Source organism: Dipodomys ordii, unplaced genomic scaffold (genome assembly GCF_000151885.1).
Source record: "Dipodomys ordii isolate 6190 unplaced genomic scaffold, Dord_2.0 Scaffold86, whole genome shotgun sequence".
Taxonomy (NCBI): Eukaryota; Metazoa; Chordata; class Mammalia; order Rodentia; family Heteromyidae; genus Dipodomys; species Dipodomys ordii.
Window position 1 is genome coordinate 2,829,353 of NW_012267302.1, and position 12,263 is coordinate 2,841,615.

The 12,263-nt window shown below is 41.5% G+C and overlaps 1 protein-coding gene across 2 annotated transcripts in view; it reads left to right on the top strand.

Annotated features, from left to right (window-relative positions):
• The window catches only part of Vcl (vinculin), a 115,714-nt gene extending 104,449 nt beyond the window's left edge, over window positions 1–11,265 (top strand). The window contains exons 18-22 of one of the 2 annotated variants that reach the window (XM_013025629.1): window positions 264–449; window positions 3,584–3,787; window positions 5,856–6,059; window positions 6,362–6,466; window positions 9,177–11,265. In XM_013025629.1, the coding sequence (XP_012881083.1) occupies window positions 264–449; window positions 3,584–3,787; window positions 5,856–6,059; window positions 6,362–6,466; window positions 9,177–9,323 (846 nt within the window). In that variant the 3' untranslated portion in view covers window positions 9,324–11,265. The remainder of the gene's footprint in view (window positions 1–263; window positions 450–3,583; window positions 3,788–5,855; window positions 6,060–6,361; window positions 6,467–9,176) is intronic. The other variant, XM_013025628.1, reaches the window with a different exon arrangement.
• The last annotated feature ends 998 nt before the right edge of the window (window positions 11,266–12,263 follow it).

Consider the following 12,263-nt stretch of genomic DNA (forward strand, 5'->3'; position numbering starts at 1 on the left):
TGTGTGTGTGTGTGTGTGTGTGTGTGTGTGTGTGTGTCATCCTGGATTATGACCAATACCTACTAGCATTTTATGGAGAGAAAAAGATGTGCTTCTGTTGAGATTGCAGCAGGTGGTCCTTGTGACTCAGTGTGGGTGGTTTTATATGGAGTGAATGTGGGTGGCTTTTCTACATATTCCTTGGAGGAAAGGCAAAAATTCTAGGTGGAGGAGGGGGAATAGCTCCTGGGCTTGATTTATAATCTATTTATTTGCTTTCTTAGCTAACAGATGAGCTTGCTCCTCCCAAACCACCACTGCCTGAGGGTGAGGTCCCTCCACCCAGGCCCCCACCTCCAGAGGAAAAGGATGAAGAGTTCCCTGAGCAGAAAGCCGGGGAGGTGATTAACCAGCCAATGATGATGGCTGCCAGGCAGCTCCATGATGAAGCTCGCAAATGGTCCAGCAAGGTAAGTATTGAGGCTTCTCATTTTGAGAAAGGATGTCTTCTCAGAAAGATGTAGAACCTTGTACACAGCTCGGGAAGAAGAGTCTATACAGACTCCATCACTTTTCTTTGGTTCTTGTGTTGCTAGTAGCAGATTTCTCTTCCTACCTGTGATTAACTATTAATCTGGTGATTAATAGTTGTTTCTCCTTCGTGTAGCAACAGTGAAAGCTGGGATGCCTGTGTTTAGAGAAGAAAGTTCCTTTCCTCTATTTTCTTTTGGATTTTTGAGTGCTTTAGATTATTCCTTTGCTAATTGTCTGAATTTCAAATATGAAACTGTCTTTTGTGGGTTAAGCTATAGCTAGATGGAATTTTTGCATTTTCCTTCTATTTTTTCATTAAGAAGCCAGAAGACTGGTATCTTAGAAGCCATGTAGCTGTCCCTTTCCAGAATCATTCTACTTCTTAAAAGCTGCAAGTTAACACAGCTAATTTGAAAGTGTGATTCTTAATGTAGAGTGTAAATTTAGATGTTGTAGCAGTTATGCCCCATTGGTAACTTTGGCCTATTTTCCCCTAAGTAATAAAAATTAAGTGGTAGCTTGTCTGCTAAGAGCAAAATCTTGTTGCTTACCTTGCAGTGAAATGTAGGTCTCAGTTCTAAATTGGTTCTGCTTCAACCCTGGGTCTTCATTCCTGCCATCTATTTGCTTTTATTTATTTACATCAATACCTCTACGCTCTTGCACTGAATGTAGTTCCCCAGGAATTTCCCATAATCTTGGATCTTTTTCAGGCTGGGAAATTTACCTGTGCTTTTCTAAACAGATTCTAAGGAGGAACAGGGACATTGCTGGTGTTGGACCTGACCTATGGAAGTATTTACAATGGTATTTTTCAACTAGGGTGTGCATATTCTTGGCAGAGTCCTACTGTCCATGAAGAGTCAGGAGGGTTGGTTTTACTCACAGAAAATTTAAGTTTCATTATAATAGTTAAGTTTCATTATAATAACACAAATATTGTGCAGAACACAAAATATACGTGAATAATAAAGATAAAACTTAAAAGGAACAGACAGCATTAGCCTGTGTATTTGTGTCATTCTGTCCTGTGTGGCCAGTCTTTAGAGCTGATTGTCTCCTGAGGTTTAGAGAATCAGAGATATGCTGACTTTAGGTTATATGAAGCCAGAAACAACTTGTATTATATGTGATGGGGGAAGGAAAATGTGTTTACTTGTGCCATTTCACTTTGTATGCCTTGTCATCCAAAAAGACTAGCATCTATCAGCTAGTCTTTTCTGTTAGGCATGGAGATGAGACAGTTTTAGGAAAAAGATTTAGATGGTAGCTATACCCTTGTTGGTCCTGAATTCTCCATCTTCATTGCCACCTCTGAAAGTCAAGTTTTGTGTTAAGGGTAAGACCATTCCCCTCTCACCTCTTTTTTTCCATCCTTTTTTTTTTTTTTTTGAGACAAGGTTTTACTATGTAGTCCAGGGTAGCCTTGAATATATAATCTTCCTGCTTTAAACTCCAACAGGCTGAGATTATAGGTGAACCTGACCATACGTGGCAGGATCAGACTTTTAGGAGGGATAGCAATCTCAAATAAAATTTCACAAAACTCCTTTTTTTTTTTTTGGTCAGTCCTGGGACCTGAACTCTCGGCCTGGGTGCTGTCCCTCAGCTCTTCAGTCAAGGCTAGCGTTCTACCACTTAAGCCACAGTGCCAGTTCTGGCTTTTTCTGCTTATGTGGTGCTGAGGAATTGAATCCCAGGTCTCATGCATGCAAGGCAAGACAAGCACTCTATCACTGAGCCACCTTCCAGCCCCTACATTTTTTGGTTACAGATGTTTGATATAAAAAAAATCTGTATTCACTATACTTCATATAAAGGGTTGGTCTTATTGAAGCAATTCTTTTTCAGCATCTTATCTCTGTATGTCCCCTTTCTGTCTGGCTTTTTTTAAAAAATAAATATAATTATCTCCTTTGGTACAAAATTCATTCTTTTTGGGGGGGGGGTCAGTCATGGGGCTGGAACTCTGGGCCTGGGCGCTGTCCCTCAGCTCTTCAGCTCAGGTGAGCACTCTACCACTTCAGCTACAGTGCCACTTCTGGTTTTCTGGTGGTTAACTGGAGATAGAGTCTCATGGACGTTCCTGCCTGGGCTGGCTTTGAACTGCAATCCTTGGATCTCAGCCTCCTGAGTAGCTAGGATTACAAATGTGAGCCACTGGTGCCCAGCTCTTTCTATTCTTTTATGAACCCATTTTGCACTTCTATGAAGAGGTCCCTTTGAGCTCAGTCTCAGTTGCAAGGTCTAAGTATTTTCCCATCTTTGAACTAGTAAGTCAAGGGTTAGTGTGAATCTATTTTGCAACAGTAGATTTAGGTTGTATTCAGACATTTTCAGAGAGTTTGTTCTATCAACAGAATAATAAAACACTGGGAACTTTGCCTCTCAAGACTTCAAGGGGGAGAAAGCTGGTTTGAGATGTCCGTTTTCACTGTGGTTAGAGCTGGATTACTTGATAAATTTTACCTCTGCCCCATTATTTCCCTGCTTCTTTCCAGGTTTGGTATTTGTTATCATCAATGTAGTTTTAAAGCAAGGATTTTTAACTTCTGAAGGAAATAATTTGTATTTGGAAGCTATCTGAAGCTGTCCAGGGATGATTAGGACAGTGACCATATGGTCCAGCAGGGTGTTCGCTTTTTCTGTTTAAAGCAACTTGTGTGGCTGCATTTGTTTTTTTCTTACTTTCTGGATTCCTTTAAAAAGCAATGAACTATGGTTTGGTTGGCTGGTTCCTCTGATGTTAGAATTATTCTTGTCAAATTTAGTTAGTGTATAGCATGTGCTTTCTAGGTATAAATATGTATGTGGAACTTTTTCCATTGGAGCAAGTCCTTTTTTTTCCTTCTGAGCTGAGTGGTGCTGGGGGTTGAGTTCCTCCTTCTGTGGACCTTCTGTGGTTCATTTGGCTATTGGAGTATACCATCTATCTATCTATATATATAATTTTTTTTTCTCCAGTCCTAGGCAGGCTTTGGTTACTAAGCCAGCTGAAGTTCAGTTTCCCAAGTCCTACTGTTCTTACTAACACTGTCCCTGTTTCTCGTCCTTTTTACCATCGACAAAGCCGGGTGTCCCAGCCACTAAGGTGGGTATAGGAGTTGTAGCTGAGGCAGATGTGGCTGATGCTGTTGGGTTCCCTGTCCCCTCTGACATGGAAGATGATTACGAACCTGAGCTGCTGTTAATGCCATCTAATCAGCCAGTCAACCAGCCCATTCTGGCCGCGGCTCAGTCCTTGCATCGGGAAGCTACCAAGTGGTCTAGTAAGGTACTGACTGGCAGCCCCAGTTGGGGGCTGCTCCCAATGCATCCGGCCATGTGCAGCCTTGACACCTTGCATCACTCATGTCTGTGCGGGTCCTGTGAGTCTGAGCAGGGCGGGCATCTGTCTGTCTGCACCATGTTATTAGGACTGGCTTCACAAGTTTCATAGGTCTGCTAGTGCCCGATTATTTGGACTGCGTTTATGTTTGGGGGACAAAGAGAAATTGGGCCACTGTTTAAAATGATTCCTTATCAAATTAAGGCTTACCAACTTTGTAGCCATTGTTGGAACTTAAAAGTCTTTGGGAAGCAATGACTTCTAGGTCAGGAGCCATGATAGACCATTAAGAGGTCTTTGGCCTAACCACTGAGCTTTGCCTGGCTCCACTGACCTATCACTTACAGCTTAGGCAGTGTTGATCAGTATGAGCAGCTTTATTGGCAGAGACTCTGGGAAGGACTGCTTGCTGCCCTGCACTTGGCTGTGTGGCAGATGCTGGACTTGACAGGAACACACAGGGAAGGGACTTCACTGCTTGTTCAGGTGTCTGGGTGGGAGGAGATGTAAGTGAAAAATAAAGGGGTTAAGGTTACAAGATAGACAAATCAACTTTGGCCTGGGGGACTGAACCAGAATAATTTTGGGGAGAAGGGGGGATCACGTTTTTCCTTTGAAGGTTGCATGTTGCAAGGAAGTTTGAAGGTGATTGTAATAACTAACGCTGGCACTGCTGTCTTCTAACTAAAGCCATGAAATCCTAAGTGATCCCAGTTCTGGAAGAGGTGGTTCCAGAGGGCCTCACGTAACCCACCCCTTGCCTCATGACTTCCTCCCAAACCTGTGTTCATTCCAGCCTAGATTTATTGCCTGAGACATTATGCATCTTCCAGCAGTGCCTCACTGCACTGTACAGAAATGGAAAAGCATGAGGGGAAAAATGAGTGGGGCCTGACCACTTAGGTAGTTGCTACACATTGCAGTTGCTATACTTTTATATTGTTATGGGCATAAAACAAAGTGATTGGAAGCCAGGTGCTGGTGGTCCATGCCAATAAGAGGCTGAGGCCTAAGGATCATGGTTCAAAACCAGCCTAGGCAGGAAAGTCCATGAGACTCTTATCCCCAATTAGCCACCAAAAGCTAGAAGTGGAGTTGTGGCTCAAGCGGTAGAGTACCAGCTTTGAGCACAAAAACATTCAGGGATAGTTCCCAAGCCCTGAGTTCAAGCCCCAAGACTGGTATACACACAAAATAAATAAATAAATAAATAAAGTGCTTGGAGATTTATTATGACTCTTGAGAATTTTAGTGAACTAAATGCCAAATGTAAGATAATCTCTTGCTAGTGAGTGGGGGTTCTATTTGTAAAGGACTTACTTTTCTGATTCCTCCCTTGGCATCCTCCTAGCTGCACGTTCCTTTCATTGGGGGCCTCTTAGATGTGGGGACTGAAGAATTGACTCTTGACCTTTACATGTGAAAAATTAAAGGACATGTTCTTTTAGGATGACAGGATATAGGAGACCGAAGAGGAAGGGCTAGAGTAGTTTAGATCAGGAAATAACATTCTTCCCATCTCCACTCAGATTAAATTCTAGTGAGTCTTTGGCTGCTCTCTACAATAGGGTGAAGATAAAGAAGATCACAGCATCTGGAAAGGCTCCTCTGTATTTTTCCTCTCTGCCCAGCTCTGCTTTCTCCTGTCACATAGAAATGAAAATGCCTGATTAACTGCCTCCTTGGTTCTGTGCCCGTGTTATTGACACAATTAACCTGAAGATGCTGAAGTGCTTGTTCTGTGCTGTGCTTGGGGCCACATGTTGCCCTTTCAGACTAATATCCAGGTTTCTTTTTGTTTTGGTCAGAAGATTCTGTCTCTCATCGAGTGCTGTGGTCACTCTTTTCTTTCTCCAGTTTGTCCATATCATTCCAGAACAGTCTTTTTATCCTTTTCTCATTCTTCCAGAGGGCTGCCAGAGCAGCAGGCTGCCTCCTCTCTCTTGTTTTTCTACTTTCCTTGATTTGGCCAGTGTGTGTGGGCAGAGCTCACATGGTGTCTGCTTCTCTCTAGGGCAATGACATCATTGCAGCAGCCAAGCGCATGGCTCTACTGATGGCTGAGATGTCTCGGCTTGTGAGAGGGGGCAGTGGTACCAAACGGGCACTTATTCAGTGCGCCAAGGACATCGCCAAGGCCTCAGATGAGGTCACTCGGTTGGCCAAGGAGGTTGCCAAGCAGTGCACAGATAAGCGGATTAGAACCAATCTCTTGCAGGTACTTGGGATGAGGTTGTGTGTGTGTGGGAGGGATGTGAGGGAGAAAAGCAGCAAAGAGGCATACATGTACATTTGGGAAAGGCTCAAGGACTTATATTTCCTAATCATATGGAGGAATTAAATGAAAGGTCTTCTACTTTCAGACTAGGGGATAACTGAGCTTAGGGATATGTATTCATGCTGCTAATGTAGAGTATCTTCTACATGCCAGCCAGTGAGAATAAAGGTGGATGTCCTATTGTCAAGGAGCTTGTAGGCAAGACAAACATGGATATACTCTAAATTAAACTTTCTATTTAGGTATGTGAACGAATCCCAACTATAAGTACCCAGCTGAAAATCCTGTCCACAGTGAAGGCCACCATGCTGGGCCGGACCAACATCAGTGATGAGGAATCTGAACAGGTATGTATGTGTCTACTGCTTTTGCTTCCTTGCCAGCAACTTTAAGAGTTTGCCACTGAATTCAAGTATTTAGTATGTGGGATGGACTCTAGGATTTAGGCATTCAGGACAGTGTGTGTTGGAGACTCATCAGAAGTCTGGGATTGGAAGTGAAGCTCTTGTGTAACTTCTGCCATTTTACAGATGAGTAATCAAGAGTGTCAAAGTAACACCATGAATCAGTGACAGCAATCTACTCAGTTCTTTTCCCTCTATAATAGTTTGGCTCTTTTGAGGTTTCCGGTGCCTATTCACTCCCACTCAGTGTCCTTTCAACCAGAGAATGTTTTCTTTCCTGCTTTCTAGGTGACTTTCCAGGGAGATGAACAGGCTTTTCAAAGGCATGAAGTGCTTGAGACCAACTGCTGAGATTAGCAGTTCAAGAAGGTGCTTCCCTTACATTGTTTAGGTTTCTTTAGCAGCTAGTAATTTAGTATTAGAGTTAGAACTGGGGGCCTCACACTCTCTAGGCAGGTGCTCTACCACTTACGTTATATCCACAGTCCTTTTTGCTTTAGTTGTGTTTTGGATAGGGTCTCCCATTTTTGCCTGCCTGCCTCTGCCTCCTCTGTAGGTATGCCTAACCATGTTCTGCTTTTTTTTTTTTTGAGATGCATGGAGACTTCATGAACTTATTGCCTGAGATGGCCTTGAAATACAGTTGTTCCGATCTCTTCCTCCCCTGTAGCTGGGATTACAGCTTGCAACATTATACTTTACAACATTATATCACTATTAAGTGATACTTTTTTTTTCTTTTTTTTGGTTGTGGGGCCTGAACTCTGGGCCTGGGTGCTGTCCTTCAGCTCAAAGCAAGTAATCTACCTCTTGAGCCACAGCACCACTTCTGACTTTTTCTGCTTATGTGGTGCTGAGGAATCGAACTCAGGGCCTCATGCATGCAAGGCAAACACTACCACTGAGCCACCTTCCCAGCCCTTAAGTGATACTTTTTGGATATACCTTATCAACTATAATTTTCCTATTCTCTTCCTCCTTGAATTGTGGCCCAGATTTTTCAGAAAACCTTCAAGTAACCTTTCTCTCATCCCTCTGGTAGGCTTTGCTCTGAACTCCATTTTTTGGGGGGGGGGTCGGTTGTGGGGCTTGAACTCTGGGCATGGGCGCTGTCCCTGCGCTCTTCAGCTCAAGGTGAGTGCTCTACCGCTTGAGCCACAGCACCACTTCTGGTTTTCTAGTGGTTAATTGGAGATAAGAATCTCATTGACTTTTCTACCCGGGCTGGCTTTGAACTGTGATCCTCAGATCTCAGCCTCCTCAGTAGCTAAGATTACGGGTGTGAGCCACCAGCACCCGGCTTCCATTTTCTTCTTATGGTAGTGAGCACACCCATGTTAAACTGACCATTCCTCCCCTTGAGGAAGCCACAAGTAATTTTGGAGACAATTATTTCTGGCAGGAGACAGAGGCTAGCACATTACAGAGTAGACAAGGAGGCTATTCTTGGTGTGTTCTTTGCTTGCTTTTCACCATGTGCTAATCTAACCATTCTCACTTAACCCTTCTCCAAATAAGGGAAGCTTAATCTTTATCCCAAGCAGAGTCTAGGCACTAGTCTGTTTTCCTGTCATGTCTTCTGCCTTAGGGGGAAAAATAGAGAAAGAAGAAAAAGACTCAGATTCAGGCTAAAGGCTTAATTATGTAGTATGTAATTTAACCAACAAGAATGTATCTTGGGAATATTCAGTACAGTTAAGGAAAAAAAGGTAGAAACTAACTGTTGGAGAATGGTACAAAACCAGGACTGCAAGTGTGTAGTTAGTTCTGAGTTCCCATCCTGGCTCTGTTTTGTGAGTTTGACTGGCAAGATTCTAAACTTTATTGACAAGTGAAAAGATGATTGAACAGGAATTTTAGCTCAAAGTTATTTCTGCGAACCCTCTGAAATTTCATGTATAACTTTATGCACATTGGCATTTTGGGGGGTGAACTCATAGCCTTCATTAAATTCTCAAAAGAACCTATGACTCAAAAATAGTTATGAATTACTGGGCTAGAGATTCATTATATTCTCTGAATTTCTGAATATACCAGTAAGATCCTAGCTCTAAAAGCTGGATGTTTGGAAAATTAGCTTAGATTTTTATGAATTTGTAAGTTGCCTGGTTTATTGGTTGTATTTTTCATTCATTAATGAAATCTTTCTTAAATACCTCCTATGTGCCAGTCAACTAATAAAACTGACAAAACTGTCCACCTTAGGAGAGTTATTACATGTGGACAACACCCCCCCAAAGAACGTAGGTAAAATATATAGTAAATCAGTTAGTGAGGATGGTTTCTGTAGAGAAAAAAGGAGAATTGTAATGCTGGTAGTTAGAACATGGTTTGTGATTTAAAATAACCAAAGAAGGGAAGGCTTGGCAAATGATAGATAAGCAAAGATCTGAAGGATATGATAGGTAAAGCCATATATTACCTGGGCGAAAAGCATTCCAAGTAGAAGGAATAGCAAGAGTCCTGAGGAAGCAACATATTTGAAGATGAAGAGTTCACTCTATAGGCCATTAGAGGGCAGAGTTTACAATCAGTGAATCAGGTTTGGGATAACCTCCAGTGATGCAAATAAGTACAATCTACTCGTTGCTCAACCCTATTTTGGAGGCAAGTTGCATCAGGGATTACTATAACAGCGCTTCTTGCATTGCAGGCCACAGAGATGCTGGTTCACAATGCCCAGAACCTTATGCAGTCTGTGAAAGAGACTGTGCGAGAGGCAGAGGCTGCTTCAATCAAAATCCGAACAGATGCTGGATTTACACTGCGCTGGGTCAGAAAGACTCCTTGGTACCAGTAGGCACCTAGCCAAACCTGGCTGTACAGAAACCCCAACTAAACAGGAGAATAATCTGAATTCCAGATGTCATAATGAATTGCTGGGGATCAAAAGCCACATCCTAGCCAGAAAGAAATGGGGGCCCTCTTTATATTAGAAAACATTTATATACTTTTGTCAGGCACACTTTGAAACAGGTCTCCATGTATATCCTGTATTCCCAAACACAGTTATAGTTGTGCACACACTCTCCCAATAGGCAAACTATTCTAGAAAGCCCATGAACTTTATGTAAACTAGGAACCTCAGATGAACACTAGCCAGAAACTCTGTTCTATCCCAACTCATTATGGGACATTTCCTTCTGTTTCCCATTCACTGGCTCTCATTTTCCTGTTTCCAAGCAAGGGAACAGCAAGTAAGTTAAGAAAATCACTGTGCCTCCAGAAATTGTTTTAGGTTTTCTATGTTGTTGCCAACCTTGCCTGTTTTCCTTAGGCTGTGCTACCTTCTTCCTTTTCAAAAGTAAGCTTCACAGCTACAGGAAAAGGTGGCCTCTGGGGAGTCTGGCATATATGGCCTGGATTCATTGCCTATTCTTCCAAATTTAGTCCTTTTAGTTTCCCACTAGAATAATACCTGATTTCACTGTCAAGAGGAAATCCCAGAATCATACAATTCTGGTTTTTACCAAGTCTGTGAGCAACGTCTGTATTAGGGAAATTTCCAGTCCCATCTCCTTCCAAGGTAACTGTCTCACAAACACTTTGTCTGGTGCTCTCTGCCACTGGAGGGGCAGAGGAGCTAAGGCTATGGTTGTGCCCATCCTCCCAGAGGGCCACTCCCGGTGCTCCATGCTTTGTCACTGCCTGCAGAGGCCTGAGCTGAGGCCTTACCGTTCATTCTTAGCTCTTAACTTTTTTTCCCCCCTTTTTTCCTGAGCTGAAATGCTGCATTTAATTTTTAACCAAATCATGGTATATACTTTAGGCCTTTGTTGTCGTCTTCCACGATCCCTTACTAAATAAGCTTTTAAAGACACATAGGTGTGTGCTTGTATTTTTTTTTTTTTTTGATGGGGGTCTCACATGTTGCCTGTGTGGATCTTGCACTCTTGTACCCAAGTGATCCTCCTGAGTCAGCCTCCCAAATAACTGGGACTACAGGTTCACACTACCCATTCCTAGCTTTGTAATTTAAAAGATTCTTTCTCTTTTTGAAATTCTGCCCTAAGAATTAGTGCTTGGTCCCCAAGAGTATTTAATGGAAATAAAACCTTTTTTTGAAGGACACTTCCTATCTAAGAGACAGTGGTATTTGCAGACTAGAATTCTGGTGCTGCTGTAGATAATGGGAAATGCTCTCCTTAGCTCCTGCCTCCCTTCAACCAACTAAAAGCTGAGCCCCTAAATATGATCGTTCAAGAGAATGAGTTTTTCTCCTAAAAACAAGTGTTCAAGAGGATAATGAGTTCATTTTAATTATCACTATAGTAGTTTCCTATTAGGCAACATCAGATAGAAGGCAACTTTTCCTTTTCTTGCACTATCAGTGCTGTCTAAGCATTCCCTAGCACATAAAATCATATTTATTCCCAAACTCAGAACCAAATGGTTCCTTCCTCTGCCCAATGTGTTAAGATTCCAACAATGAATGTGTAAATCCTGTCTTACGTTGGTCCTATACACTTGGGCATCCTCTATTTTCTTTTAACTATTTTTTTCCAAGGCCCTCAGCATATGTTTATAGTTGCTTACCTGACATAAATGCAATATTAATGCCTTTAATGTATGAATCTATGCCAAAGATCACCTTTTGTTTTACTAAAGATTACTTAGAGGAAATAAGGAAATCATTTGCTCTCCATGTTCTTCCAGTGTTTTAAAACACTGGTTTACACTTTATGCCAGATGTGCTTTCTCTAATAACAGTGCTCAAGACACAGTGAAGCAAAAAAAAAAAAGCCCCTGAATGATGACTTTGAGATATCACCACTAAAAAGAACTATATGTATAACCTAGGATTTGTTATATGAAAATATTTTCTGCCTCTTCTTTTGTTCTGTTTAAAACAATAAAATGCATTTATATAAATAATGCTCTAAATGGGTATTATTTTAACAAGACCTCTTAAGCCTATTTTTCCTTTGCTTTTAAAGATTAACCAATGAAACTAATTCTCAAGATCTGCAACTAAAGATTTTTATTTTATCTAATTAGAAGACCAAATGGAACTATGTTATAAAGGACAGCTTTGGGGATTATACACTAAGAGTAGAGGTGACACAGGTTCACAGTGGGCAGAAAGCAGCTGATCATCCTGGTTGAAGAAGTCTTTCATCTTACAAGATTCTAGCTAATATTGGAGAGCATCATTGTCTTCTAAAAGCTTAAGCTGTGAAATGTGGAAGACCATTAGAAGACCACTTTATTGTTCATATTATTATTATTATTCCAAAACACAGTACAGTAGTACTGTAGTAGTATTAAGAGAAATAAGGTTGTTAAGAAATTACCAGGGTTTTGAGACAGAGGTTGCTTTGGGGGATATATTTCTCTTCTTGCTTAAGGAAGCACCAAGTAAAACATTAGGAACAGGTTTTTGGATGAAGTGGGAAAGCATTGTTTTTGCCTGATTTTCTAGATCTGAAAAGATATCATTGAAGGTGTTGTCAACTGCAACTACTAGTATTTTGCTTAGAAAAATTGCCACTTGTGTCTAAGGCTACTGAATTAGCTCAGCAGCTTGAGGCTTTTTTTTTTTTTTTTCTATTTATCCCATTTGTGTTAAATGGTGCTTCTTTCCTGTTGGGTTACAGTACTTCCTCAAATCATTTGTTTCTAAGGACAAGGCTAGCATATTTCAAGGTTTTCAACACAATCATTTAAGGATTGAACCTATCAGGTGAACTTTCCCTTTGGATAAAATGATGGGGACTCTTTCATGCAGAAAAACATTTCA